This window comes from Anguilla rostrata, chromosome 11 (genome assembly GCF_018555375.3).
Source record: "Anguilla rostrata isolate EN2019 chromosome 11, ASM1855537v3, whole genome shotgun sequence".
NCBI classification, from domain to species: Eukaryota; Metazoa; Chordata; class Actinopteri; order Anguilliformes; family Anguillidae; genus Anguilla; species Anguilla rostrata.
Window position 1 is genome coordinate 32,935,406 of NC_057943.1, and position 14,749 is coordinate 32,950,154.

At 48.7% G+C, this 14,749-nt stretch overlaps 1 protein-coding gene across 1 annotated transcript in view; it reads left to right on the top strand.

Moving 5' to 3' along the window:
- The window catches only part of LOC135235078 (MICOS complex subunit mic25a-like), a 69,489-nt gene that overhangs the window by 29,914 nt on the left and 24,826 nt on the right, over window positions 1–14,749 (top strand). Inside the window, exon 7 of the mRNA XM_064300274.1 lies at window positions 8,712–8,782. Coding sequence (XP_064156344.1) covers window positions 8,712–8,782 — 71 coding nt within the window. The remainder of the gene's footprint in view (window positions 1–8,711; window positions 8,783–14,749) is intronic.

Sequence of the window (14,749 nt, forward strand, 5' to 3'; positions counted from 1 at the left end):
AGGAAACGCTCATACAGACACGCTCTCTAAAGGAAACGCTCACACAGACACGCTCTCTAAAGGAAACGCTCACAGACACGCTCTCTAAAGGAAACGCTCACACAGACACGCTCTCTAAAGGAAACGCTCATACAGACACGGTCTCTAAAGGAAACGCTCACACAGACACGCTCTCTAAAGGAAACGCTCACACAGACACGCTCTCTAAAGGAAACGCACACACAGACACGGTCTCTAAAGGAAACTCTCACACAGACACGCTCTCTAAAGGAAACGCTCACACAGACACGGTCTCTAAAGGAAACGCTCACACAGACACGCTCTCTAAAGGAAACGCTCACACAGACACGGTCTCTAAAGGAAACGCTCACACAGACACGCTCTCTAAAGGAAACTCATACAGACACGGTCTCTAAAGGAAACGCTCACACAGACACGCTCTCTAAAGGAAACGCTCACACAGACACGGTCTCTAAAGGAAACTCACACAGACACGCTCTCTAAAGGAAACGCTCACACAGACACGGTCTCTAAAGGAAACGCTCACACAGACACGCTCTCTAAAGGAAACGCTCACACAGACACGCTCTCTAAAGGAAACGCTCACACAGACACGCTCTCTAAAGGAAACGCTCACACAGACACGGTCTCTAAAGGAAACTCTCACACAGACACGCTCTCTAAAGGAAACACTCACACTGACACGGTCTCTAAAGGAAACGCTCATACAGACACGGTCTCTAAAGGAAACGCTCACACAGACACGCTCTCTAAAGGAAACGCTCACACAGACACGCTCTCTAAAGGAAACGCTCACACAGACACGCTCTCTAAAGGAAACGCTCATACAGACACGGTCTCTAAAGGAAAGCTCACACAGACACGGTCTCTAAAGGAAACGCTCACACAGACACGGTCTCTAAAGGAAACGCTCACACAGACACGCTCTCTAAAGGAAACGCTCACACAGACACGGTCTCTAAAGGAAACGCTCATACAGACACGCTCTCTAAAGGAAACGCTCACACAGACACGCTCTCTAAAGGAAACGCTCACACAGACACGCTCTCTAAAGGAAACGCTCACACAGACACGGTCTCTAAAGGAAACGCTCACACAGACACGCTCTCTAAAGGAAACGCTCACACAGACACGCTCTCTAAAGGAAACGCTCACACAGACACGCTCTCTAAAGGAAACGCTCACACAGACACGCTCTCTAAAGGAAACGCTCACACAGACACGCTCTCTAAAGGAAATGTTCGTAGGTCTCAAACTGGGCCCTGCCGAATCAGTTCAGCACTGCCTTCACACAGGGAAACTTGGCTGAGGAGTGACATCATCCGAGTTTTACGGAGTCGCGGCAGACAGATCGCTGATTGAGGATCTGACCATACTTCACGTTCGAAGCACTAATCTTCCAGCAGAACGGGACCTCGGTCCTGGGGGATCTGCTCGTTCGATTAAATGGGCGGACACGTGGAACCGGCCCGTTCACCGCCGGTGATTAAATCATTCTCCAAAATATGGAGCGTGCAGGCCAGTTTGGCATAAATAACACTCGCAATATATTTGAAGCAGCACTCCTGCTCTTGACTAGGAGAAGGATAGGGGACCGAGCACAAGATGGTAGCAGGGCTGCTTGCTGGCGTTTTTAATTACGTGCTCTCATCTTCTTCATTTTTCTTGCAGTGGAACTTTTCATCAACGATGTGCGCGCCATTTAGTCTTGATTGATAGTTGCGCTGTCACTTGTAATTGATTGAGCGCTGCCCTCTTGGCGAGATTTCTCTTATAAAGGAGATTTAATATCTCCGAGAATAGATACCGGTTAAGTAAAGGGCTCGTTTAATGAAAGAAGTTATCCTGCTTGTAAGACCCGGAATGGCTCCGGCTGGTGTGCATTGGGGGTAGTGTTTCCTGCAGTGGTGCAGCGTTTAAAATGGTTATTTAAATACGGGTGCAGGGCATTACAGGAGGGCACAGCCTGGAATTCAGTTTTCCCACAATCCTCTTCTCAGTGGCTGCAGCTGTGCTAGGAGCTGGCCTCTCCTTCACCTTATGGGATACTTCAAGCCCCCTCATAATGCTAATCAATCTCTCTCTCTCTCTTTTTGTCTCAGGTGTTCTCACATTCTCTCACTCTCTCTTTGTCTGCTTCTTCCCCTGTTTGTTAAAAAGTGCCATTTGCATGATGAATATCAAACACCTTATTTTCAGAGCAAATTCAACCTTTTGGCTGCCTTCCAGTGTGATAAATCCCCCTCCCCCCCTCCGCATTGTCATCTAATTAATGGCAGGGCAGGGAAAGGAGGAGAGAGAGAGATAGAGAGAACGAGGGAGCGACAGAGCCTGCTCTCTTTCCCCAGCCTTCCCCGTCACCGGGAGAGACTTCCAACGGCCTTTTTTTTTTTTTTCTTGTTTGTTGTGCGAGTTCCAGCGAAGGAACCAACTCCGCTAGTTAATGCCGGGGAGAGCTCCCGCCCGCTGTCCGCCCGCGTGATTCGTTAGCTGGAGGAAAGGCGGCCGCCTCGCCCCACCGGACGCTTTTCATCTCCTCCTGTCTTTTCGGAGGGAAACCGTTTTGCGCCCGGCGCGGCCAATTCCGCGGAGCCCAAATTAGCCTCCGTTCGCTTTTGAATTCGTTTTATTATTTATTTTCGGTCGCTCGTTCTCTTCGGCAAATTGGCACCGTAGGAGGTGCGCTGACTTAATAAGAGTTGTGTTCCCCTCGGCCGAACCGTCTCCCCGTCTCCTTGCGTTCGTTTATTCGGTTATTAGTTGCGCCGACTCATTACCAGGATCCGCCATTTGCTGAAGGGGCGATGAAGGTGCGTGATGACGCTGCGTGTTTAGAACCCAAGCTGACCCAGACCGAATGAGGACGTCATGGCAAACTCATTTCTTATTTTGCCATTTTGTTTCTGGAACTTTTTTCTTCGTTCAACCATTTGCTGCTTTGTTTCCAGTATTACACCCATGTGCAGTGTTCGGTTTCGGCAAAAGTGAAAGCGAGGAAGATCCTGGCGAGATCTGTTGGCACAGCCCACAGGGCATCCATCTCTCACGTTGTACACCAGTCCCCCCCCACACGGCCAGGGGTTCGATCCCCTACCATAGCATAGCTTCTCAGCTGTGATCCCTCCTCAGTCTGTGACCCTCTTTCCCCTGGTCTGAGTAAAGTAGAACACTGAAGGAGGGCTCGCCTTTAAAAGAAAACAAAACAAGCTGCTTGCGTCCTGGGACTGTTTCCGACTGAGGTGCAGAGCAGAAGCCAAGGGAGGCCATGGCGTAGCCCACCCGTCAGCAGTTTTAGGGTTTTTGTAGTTTACCGGTCGTCTAGTTCACAGGTGCGGTCCCCACAGCGTGCTGCTGCATTCTACAGTTCACGCTCTCGCTTTTCTTTCCTTACTTTTCCGCCGGTAGTTTTTCTTTTTATGTTTTCCCCATCTTTTTCCTTCTCTTTTTTTTTGGCGAATCTCGTTTGAAGCACTTGCGCGTGCGTCAGAGATGATAATCCCCCAGAAGGCCTCGCAGACGTCCTGGTGTAGCGAGCCTCCAGCGTGGGAATCGCGTGCAGTTTATCCACACAAACGCAGACAGAGTGACAGCGTCACCATTATAGAGGGGGGGGGTGAAAGGGAAGTGAATGCATTTTGATTTTGTCGCCCCCTCCTCCACACGCCACCACCCCCTTCTTTGGCTATTAATTTTCGGGCGAGTACATGAGGCAGTGGGGGTGGGGGGTGGGGGTTGGGGGGGTGTAATTGCCACTTGAACTGCAGGTACTGGATTTGAGAGGGTAAAAATGCATTTTCTCTTTTAGCAGACAGCCCACCCCCCCCCCCCCCAAGATGTGTTTTTTCCACTTTATTCAGACAGGGGGTAAGCAGAGAGGGATCACAGAAAGTGTTGCACTGGGAAATTGGGGACCGGGGAATATGGCGGATAGTTATTCACTCTGTGGACCGCGCATCGTCTCCTGGGAGGGGTACGGGAATTATTATAATTAAAATACTGCAAATACGGCACAGATCTTTTTCTCTTCCTCGTACTGTACGTGACATTTCTGCTGCGTCGGTGACTTCTCGCGGAAGTTCGGAAGCGAATTTAGACTCTGTCAGCGGAAACGAGGTGTCGGCGAGGTTGCGCTCTTTGTCTGATCCTGCGTTTTGGGGATCAGGCAATTAGCACGTGCCACTTTCTCATTTTCCTGCGATGACGGAGAGAGAAAGATCCGCCCGTAAACGGTCCTCGCGAAACGAGTTGAGTTTCGCGCAGATACGCCGTGTTTGGATTAGAACTTTCGTCTGAATCTGCGAGTGCGAAAAAGAGCGAGATAGAGGGAGGGAGGGAGGGAAAGAGAGAGAAAAGTAAGGGAGCGAGCGAGAGTTCGGAGGGAGTTTTTTTTTTTTTCGGAAGCGGCTGAGATATCACTGGGATTAACGGCCTGTGGAAACTGCGCCGAGATCAGAGTCAGCATCGCTGCTTGGCAGGCGTGCGGAGAGTGGGGGGGGGAAAGGGGGGGGTGTGGAGATAGGAAATAGGGGAGAGAAAGAGAGAAAATGATTTATTTGTTCAGCGCTTCGGCAACACAGGTTTACTTGCGCAAATACAATATTTTTCATTTTGACTTGGAGCTCGAGTAAGAAAGAGAGTGAGAGGGGGAACCACAGAGGGAGGAGAGAACAAGTGAAATTGAGAGGGGGATAGTGATGCTGGGAAACAAAGTATGAGAGAAAGTGCTCGAGGGAGAAGGTGAGAGAAAATGAGTGGGAGAAAGGGAGAGAGAGAGAGGCAGTGATATAGAGAAATGGAGAGAGAGATGGGAAGAGAGAGGTGAAGGTCTGCAGAGCTTCGGTTAACTCCGCCCAGTAGGGTCACTGCTCACGCATGATTGGCCCGCTCTGCTCCGGCTCCGGAACCTTCTGGGATGTTGTTGGATTATGTTGTTGCGTCTAGCATTAGCTAGCTGGCTGGCAAACAAGCTAGAGATCTTTTCTTTTGGCTTACTTGTGGTTTTACTTAACTTCCCAAGAAAGGGGTGAGAGAGTTCTGTTCACTGTTGCTTGCTTGACACAAACTAGCTTAAGTTCACTCCTCACTTGCACATTCTACTTTAACCTCGCAAGTTTAAAATCATTTTCCTTAGTTGTGGTTGCCTATATATTAGTACGTCCCACGTTATTCAAATGCATCTTGTTGGCTCTGAGATTGAGAATGGGCGTGGCTTTCCCAGTGATGCGAAAAGCATCATCCAATTTGAGCGACGAATATACAGTGTTTTGAAATGGGTGCTTTTTTTTAACCATATTATCACTGGCCAAATTGAATCATTGAAAGTATTCTGCTGTGAGGTTCCCTTATAAGGCAACATAGAGTAGCATGGGAATGTTTGAATGTGGAAGCGTTGTGCTCAGCCTGTCTAGACCATAGAATATTTCCCTCTGTCTAGAGCGCTCCCAGCACTGTGCCAAGCCTGGCAGCCAGCTCCCAGAGGGCCGAGAGCTCTCGTTAGATATTCCAGTCATTAATAGCTTCCTTTGTGAAGAGAAACTTCCTGTGTAGCTGCAAAGTGAACATTTAGCTAATTTCCCACGATGCCCCTGCATTGTGCTGATGTGTGCACCCGGGCTTCGTTTAGAGCTGTGTTTATTTCTCTCCTCGCAGACAGGCGTGCTCTCGCGCGCCTGAAAAACTCACCCACCCGCGCGGTCTGGGCTGCGTAGCCCAGCGGCCGAACCGGGGGGGCGGTGGGGGTGGGGGGGTGGGGCGTGGCAGAGGGTCTGCTACCGTGGCGCTAGCGAGCGAGGCGGCGTTTCTTACACCTCCTCTCCGCCACCCCCCTCTTGTCTCTCCGGTCTGTTTTTTTTTTTTTCCTTCAGCGCAACTCCGCAGAACTTTCTTTGCCGGAGTAAATTTTTCACGTCGGGAAAAAATTAAATGAAGCAGGTGGTGGAAATGCACCTGTTTCGTTTAAGCTGCCTGGACGAATTAATTCCTTAATGTGCAGAAGAGGCCGTTTAGTCTGTAACATGCCAAAGCGGCCGTTTCTGGTCGTGAAATCTTTTTTGGCAGGTTTAGTAACGCATCGTTCCAAGCAGTCGGGTCCGCTGCTGCTGCGTTTGGGAACCCTCGGCTGCATTCAAACGTTTGAGCGCGTTAAAACTTTTTTTAATGCTTTTGCTAACTCCTCATCGCGTACCGCACCAGCGTGCAACTAAGCACTTTAATCATCTCACTGGCAAACTAATCACTTAATTTACTAACCAGCAACTTAATGAGCTGTCCGCCGTAGCTAAGCAAAACGTTCCTCTGTAGGGGCTGCTGGTTTTTTGTGTTTACTCACTTCTTAATTGATCTATTAATGCAGTTGATTGTGCAGTTGACTCAACCTCGTCTGCGCCAGGATTGGTTGTTGATCTCTCTCCCGTGGTTGTTAAAAAGAATTAAGAATTAAAAAAGTAGCCTCGTTAATCCAGTATTTGTGTGTTTACGACACTGAAATCGAACAGCGGGCAACACGATAGTACTGTTAACATCCATAAATTCATTTACGGACTCATTTGGTTGGATTGTAATTTGCTCTGGATAAGAGTATCTGTCAAATGAACGGAAGTTGAATGGTCGTGTGTAGCGTGTTAAATTTTACGTAAGTTAGACAGTGGAAATCGGTCAGCCTTCCGCAGTCCGCTGTGTTGCCTCTGTCGAATGAGCTGAGCCCCCTCTCGGTCCCGTAGGAGGAGGCGATGGACCACGCTCGCCGCCGGCCCGGCAGGTCAGGCCGGGTCGCCAGGCCTGCAGCCCGCTCCTCAGAAACCAGGCGTAACCGAGCCGTATCCGTGCGGCATCAGCCCTGCCTCCCCATTGGCTGCTACAGGATAAACGTCCCCCTATCAGGCCGGCTGTCAGCCCTGCGCTTATCGCCGATACAACCGCAGCCTGTTTTTTTTTTAACGTTTTTTTCTCCCCCTTTGCTCTACGCCCGGACCTTTAGCATTTCAGCCGGGAGCTCGTCTCCAGAGATCGAGGCCTGATCTCTGGGAGAGATTACCGGAGAAGAAGGTGATTCCCCCGGAGGGCTGACTCTATCTCTCCGCCTCAGCGCGGCGACGTTTTTTAACGGGCCCTCGCTCTCCCTGGCCTGTCCTCTCTGGCTCGCCGCCGCGGTGGACGGGGCCGTTGCTAGGCAGGCTGCCGTTGCGGCGCTCGGCGGCTTCGTGAGAAAGCGTCCGGAGCGTTCCTTCGCGCCCGCGTGCGGCTTCGTGACACGTGTCGTGTCTGAATGGCTTTGACACCGGTAAGCAAAACTAAATTTAAAAAAACTCAGACGATTCAGAAGCGCAGAAACCCGCAAATTCTCCTTCTCGTTAAAAAAAAAAAATCTTTAGTGGAGCATTTAGCTGTGTAGGAAAGAGATTAGGTCTACAATTGCGCTCCTACAGAAGAGCAGAAAAAAGAAAATAGCTTTCTGCTACCTAGGCATTAATACGCCAGAACGTTTTGTTTTTTTTTTCTCAACAGACGAGCAACGGCAACATCTGTTGTCTCTGTTCGGGTTGTGTGAAGTGTTTTTCAGTGAATGCTCGGTCAAAAAGCAACGATCTGAAGATTATGGTTTCTAAACTAGGAAAAAAGGAAGAAAACTTTTCTTCTCTTTCAAGAAGGGACGTGTAGTTTACCAATCTGCCTGTATCTTAGCGTTGGGTCGAGAAGCGCTGGGTCAGCAGTGTTGCTTGTGAATTGCAGGGCGTACAAACAGCTGTTCCTCTCGCCTGAAATTACCATGCGTGGTACAATAGAATACCATTTAGAACAGTACGCGGAATGATAGTCAAACTGAAAAATGAAGCTCTGTTTTTTCCACCTTACTCAATGAATATTTTTCATTTACTTGTGTGTGATGGTCTACCTGTTAATGACAGCCCAAACCCCCCTGCTGGAGGTGTGGCTCATGGGAAGGGATTACGTGGATGAGGAGATGCCTGTTGTCTACACTATAGGTATATGTATGAATAGACCCCCCAGTTCCCTAGACATTCTCGGTGCTGTAACATTGCTCACAACATTTAATGAATGATTTTTTCCCCTTCTTTCGCCAGATAGCTTAACTCCGGAACTGTCTGAGAATTAATTTCTCTTGCAGTCACAACCAGGGAAACATGAAGGGTCAGGGAATGCAGGGGAATGTGCAGCCAATCAGATGCAGGGAGGATGGTTCGATGGACAGTTTTAATGGGTATTTTGTCAGGACACTGGGTTAACACTCCTACTCTTCTGAAAAATGCCTCTATAATGAGCAGAAGAAGTCAGGACCTTGGTTTAACATCTTGTCAGGCAACACCTTCTAAAGCACAGTGTCACCGCCACTGTGCTGGGGCATTGGAGTACTTTTTGGGGCAGGGTGGAGGAGTGCCCCCTTGTGGCCTTCCAACAGCTCTTCGAGCAGCGCATTAGTTTTCCCAAAGGTACAAATGTAAATATACCTGATGGGAAACTATGTTTACCACAATGTAAATAACTTAATATCCTAATGTAAACCAGTTAAATACTGTATGTATACCATTTAATTTCAGTATCTACCCATTCCGTTCTAGAGCACTTATAGAGGACTCATTGTGTTCTACAACACTCATTCCGCCTTTTGTTCTAGTCTTCCAGGCGTTCTTTCCTCTGGTTTTATTTGGATGTTTTTATTTCCTGCATTTCAGAACCTGGAGTACTACAAACAGGCGCGCGAGCAGTTTCGGGAGGCCGCCAGCAGGATGGAGGCACGCGTGAAGTAAGAACCGACGCCGACCCGCCCCGATCTGCGGTGAATCCGCGCGTCCCTGTGGGGGGGGTGGGGGGGGGTGGGGGAGTGCGATCGTGCCGCCGAATCTGTTTGCAAATGAATCTCTCCTCTAATTACACACTGTTCTGGGAACAGAGACTCGCGTCTGTGCCAGCAGAGTTTTTTTTTTTGTTTGTTTATTTCTGTTCGATCGTTCGCGTCTGAGCTCAGCGCCGGCTCACGTGCTCGCTGAGAGGAACGGCTTTCGCCTCGGTAACCTCCAGAGAAGTCGCTTGTCGTCATCGCTGACACGCTAGCTGTTTCCAGAGCTTAGCGCGTACCGTCAACCATCTGGGTAACTATGGTAATAGACTAACTGTGACTTCATTTCCCCTCGAAAATCTACCATAGGGAAAAAAAACAACTATATAGCTATTTTTTCACTCGATACGTAAAACACGGACACAAGAAAAAAAAACCGCTTCAGAGCGATGCTCACGGGGTGAAACCCGGCTTAAATTTGGCGGGCGAGTATCGGCGTGCTTCGCAGGATGGCCCTCTGAGCCCCCTAACCCTGTTTCGTTGGGGTAGGGCAGAGATAGTTCCTCTGAGATGGGGCCCGAAATGCATAAACGTGAGGATGAAAGGACAGAACTCTCCATCCCTGGATGTTTACAAACACACACGCATGTTCGTATTGCTATACTTGTGAGGACTTCCCATTGACTTACATTCATTCCGTAACCTCTAACCCTAACCCTAACCCCGACCACTACATACATGCCTAACATTAGCCCTAACCTTAACCTAATTGTAACCCTACCCCTAAGTCCTAACCCTAAAACAGCCTCTTGAACTTGTGGGGACCAGCAAAAGGTCCCCACCTTGCGTAATTTTCCTCATCTTCCTATCCTTGTGGGGACATTTGGTTCTCACAAAGACCTTTGATTCTCCTTTATTTAACAGTAATAAAGGAGACATACAAATATAGTTACATAATAATCAAAGATGGAAAGTAAACCAACACAATAGAAAGTTCTCACAAAGATAGTAATACATGCCCACACAGACACGCTCTAGCACATGCAAACACACACACACACACACACACACACACACACACACTCTTACCTCGGAACCACCCTTTCACTTGTCCCAAACCTAATAATCATAGATATTACCATTTCTTCTGTGGAATTGTTATTCAGGAAATAATATCTTTGGAAAATAAGCATCTCTCTCTCTTTCTCTCTCTCCATTTATTTTTCTGGCCTATTCAGAATAAACGTTCTCTAGTGTATTGTCCTGGAATGTAAAAGGTGTTTAATTAAGGAGTGTATAATTAATCCGCGTTAAAAGATGGCTTTTGCTGCAAACTCTCCTCCCCCTCACTGAAGTACCTCGCTGAACGCTGAGTGTAGCATTCTCTGCTGAGGCGGGGCTGCATGTGTGATTGGGAATCGGTGGCATGTCACATGACCCGAGTGTAAAAAAAAAACCACACAAAACCCTATTGGCTGAAAAGGTGGAGGGTGGGGTCTGGAATGATGTAACCTTCCTCCCTCCAAGATAGCATTGGCAACAAAACACCTGCTAACTGACCAAAATGGGCGGGGAATGCTAGCGACTGTGTAGCCAATCAGAAGCAGGAGGATGCTCTTGTATGGCGGTGTACAGAAATGGGCCCAAAGGGACACAGACTGTGTTTACTGAGTTGACAGGGAGTCAGCAGGGTCTGATAAAAAGACAGTGCTCAGTTGCAAAACATCCTAATGGACTGGCGTAATGTAAAGCTTCTCCATAATACAGTGTGTAATCATGTTTTGTATTGAAAGCTGATGTCATGGGTAAAAAGTTAGTGTCTTTGGTGGTGGGGTGCTGACTGTAGATCTTGATACTGTAGGATATGTAGTGTTTAGATTTTGGCCTTAGAGAGGTAACACGTGATATAGAATGTGACTTGGCCTCCCCATTCACAGCATCAAAGCAATGTTTTTGGGAAAGGTTATAATTATGTCTTCTGTTGTGTAATTTAGAAGTAGTGTACCTGCATTCAATACAGAATGTATGTTTTAAATTCATTAATATAATTGACTGCTTCTTATTGAATTCAATTATTTAATCTGAAAACCTGATATACAGCTTGTTTTGACTTGTTTGACGGTTGATTCCACCAGTGCACTGTAGACTGACCTATCAATGAATTCGGCGATTTAATTGATAATTCTTATTTTAAGTAATAATTATTAAATTAAATCACATAAAATATATTTTACATGTAGGTTAAGTGAGGGGTTCTAGCATGCAATATCAGTTGGTTCAGTATTCAGTGCTGAACAGTTTAACAAGGGCATTGACTGTTGGAACCGCTGGATTCAGGAATAAACATATTCTTAATTAATCCTTGCTTGTCCGACAACACCTATGGGTCAGCACCTAGCCAGATACAAAGGCTAACCCAGTGTGGTATGCTTGCAGAGATAGCTCGAGCAGGATCATTTATATACTGTTTTGTCATTGTTGTGTCTTCATTTGATGACGTGTTTTGCTTTGATCTTTGAACATATAAGGGGAAGAGTGCAGTGTTCTGAGGAACTTCGTCAATACGACCTCCCACGCATTTGCATACAGCCATCTCGCTACACACACTCTATCTGTTTATTATTGTCATTACGCATACTGCTAAATAGGCTGCATTCACTTTAGTCTGGCATTCCTTTTTGACAGTTTCAGGGTCTTAACATGGGCATAGAAGTCAGGATATCTGTACCCCGTAGTCACTGGCCTATACGCTAGTGCCGTAGCAAGATACACTACCGTACCTACGCAGACTACACGCACCCGAGGCACGTACGCTTCCACAGCTTACGATAGATAGTGAGCCGTATAGGGAAACTCTACTGGCAGATCACTTGCAGTCTGCTCCTATGCTCGACTGTCAGCACAGAGGAAAAGGTTAAAACGTTATTTTTGGAGTCAGATAACTGAGATAACATTAAATGAATCTCGCTCCAGTGGCACCACGTAAGGTAAGCAGGTGAGCACCAGGTTCCTCCGGCACTCAGACGCTTGTGCTGTTTGGTGTGTCTGAGGGGGTTTCTCACGCTCTGGCGATTGCGTGTAGAGGGCCTGTTATGGCAGGGGGGGCCCGACCGGAACGGCAGGGTTTTAACACGCCCCTGCTCCTCGGAGCCGCGCCAGAGGAAGCCCTGCGCTTACTCATGCTGAGCGCGGATTACAGCGCTAATCCTGCTAGCGCTCCGCGGCCCGGGGAGGGGGGGGGCGAGGGGGGTGGGGGAGGGGGGGGGGAGGAAGGGCAACATGGCGAGGCGCTCACACATGATGAAGCTGCCGGAAATTCGGGACCCGGTGTGGTAAGTGCGCTCTCCCTGATCCCCCCCCCCCACTCAGCTCGAACCCTTAACCCCGCCCCTTCCGCAGTCGCCGGCATCAGCGTTGCGTCTTTCAGCCTATGAGGTACAGAGCGTTGATCGTTTGCTTAATATTATTATCCCTGCGACCATCGCATTTCTAAAAAAGGGCGGGGTTAGGTGGGGTAGCAGCAGCCTGCCCTCCTCTGGCCTCGGGGATAAGGAGGCGTGGGGGGGTGGAGGCGGGGTGGAGCGGGTGATGTTTTAGGGTGATGTCACACCGCACTCTGGTGAACGTTTGAAGCGGGAGCTCGCCGCTCAGCGCTCTGACTCCGGCTGCTCGGCCGGCTGCAGGCGGAGGAGATTACGGCAAAGGCTCTTACGCGGCTGAGGCGGTGGAGCGGCCTCAGCGGGGAATCTGAGGCCAAACTCAGGCCAGCGAGCCGAGCAGGGCGGCCCTGCTGCCTGCTAAGAGCTTTATACAGCAGCCCCGCAATACCTCCCTCTGCCACTGGGAGTCGCCCCTTCTGGGACACGCTCAGTTCAAAATGATTCCTTTAGGGCCATTGAAGTCTTTTTACAGAGATGATGATGTCACATAAAGGGTTTACAGAAAAGCAGGAAATAGGATAGCCTGGGGAAGACTGAGCATTAACCCTCTCACAAAATCAGCAAGTGAAGTAAATTAAAAACTCCCATCCTCCATTCACTGGCCTGGTGTCAAAAGTTAAAGATAGGTTAAATGGTAATAGGGAGGTAATGGGGAATCTATCAGAGAAAATGGTTGGAGTGGTTCTGCTGATTATAGCCTGAGGTATTAAACCAGCCAGTAAAACAGACTGTCTTAGCCAGCTTGTGTATATAAGTATGTAGGGCAGTGAGGGCTGAGGGACAGAGATTCCGGGTGTAATTTCCTGTAAAAATGAAAAAATAACAGGAACGGGAAGCCTGTGGGTGGGGCCAAATAACACCAGGTGTTGGCGGAGCCACGGTTCACCTGGAAAAGCCTCAGGAACGGCACAGTGCATAGCTCTGGTCTTCAGTGCCCAGGTCTAGTCTTTTGGTGCCCAGCTCTGGTCTTCATTGCCAAACTTTGGTCTTCAGTGCCCAGCTCTGGTCTTCAGTGCCCAGCTTTGGTCTTCAGTGCCCAGCTTTGGTCTTCAGTGCACAGCTCTGGTCTTCAGTGCCCAGCTCTGGTCTTCAGTGCACAGCTCTGGTCTTCAGTGCCCAGCTCTGGTCTTCAGTGCCCAGCTCTGGTCTTCAGAGTCCAGCTCTGGTCTTCAGAGTCCAGCTCTGGTCTTCAGTGCCAGCTCTGTCTTCAATCCAATTAGCACTTATAATTTTAAAATCAGCTATGGGAGGTTTTTAAATAGTATGGGTCTGGAATGAGGCTGAGCTTTGCTGTGGCAGATCTATGTGTTGTTTGGCCCCGCCCACAAAAGCAAGATGGCCGACGGACACGTGACTCTCTCCCCCCTACCTAAATCCCGACCCTCGGAGCTTTCTGATGGGGGTTATCGGAGCGCGCCGAGCTGTCAGGGAGGACGCCGCGCGCTGTAAAGCCGAGCGTCGGGATGCGTCTCTCTGCATTTCCCACGACGCCAGACGCCGGTCCCGCACAGTTCCACTCCTGAAGCTCTTTGAAGCCTCTCAGATTTTGCCGTGGAACACAGCATAGCTGTCTTCTCTGGAGTTACCTCTGACTCATACCAGAATTCAGTCAACTCGTTTCCTTTCATTTTAACTCGCTATAAAATGCTATTTTATTTGTATTTCATTCGTTTCTTTTCTTTAAAAATCAAAATGAAATCGACCGACTGTGTGTGTGAGGGGGAAAACATTTCACTTGCGTTTTGTCGTGAGTCAAGGTTAAAGAACTAGTGCTGACTGAACTGAGGCCTTCAAAAATACAAACCTGAAGGGAAAGGAATTCTGTTCTCTTGAGATAATTGAACTTTTTCCACTGACAAATGCAACCTGATTTGAATATGTAACCTTTTACCCTGCAAATAGAGCGAGTGGACCTTGCTGTGCTGTGTACACACAAAGCTCTTTGTAACAGGGCCAGGGGGGGGGTAGTACAGTATGTTCAGTGCCCATGGCTCCATTCCCTGGTTGTCTGGAGCCGGTCCACGTTTTTCAACCGGCCAAAAGGAAAGAGCGCGCAGGGAAAACGTCGGAGACCTTGGCGAGCGGTGCGGATTTGTTTTTCGGACCTTGAGCTGTTTCGACTGACCGCCTGATTTGTGTGGACTTCTTTTGCGGACGAGGAGCCAATTATAAGTTGAGCCGCCGTTTGTCTCGACTTGCGTGCTTTCTCAGGGACTTTGCCGGGAGCGGGAGTTATACGCTAAGTGCAGGAGGGAATAAGCAAGTACCTATCAGCAAGTAAAGTCAAAGTAGAAATATTTTTGTTTGTTGCAGATTTCCTTGTTTCTCTTCATTGTGTTATAGTACCAGCCCGTGCCACATCTCTAGTCCTGCCACCACACCTTCAGACAAACAGCAGTTCATTATTTATTTGCACTACACGTTGGAGCAAGCAAGTCAACTGAATTATACACCTTTCACATATAAGGTGCGTAAGGTGCACCTATCCCCCAGA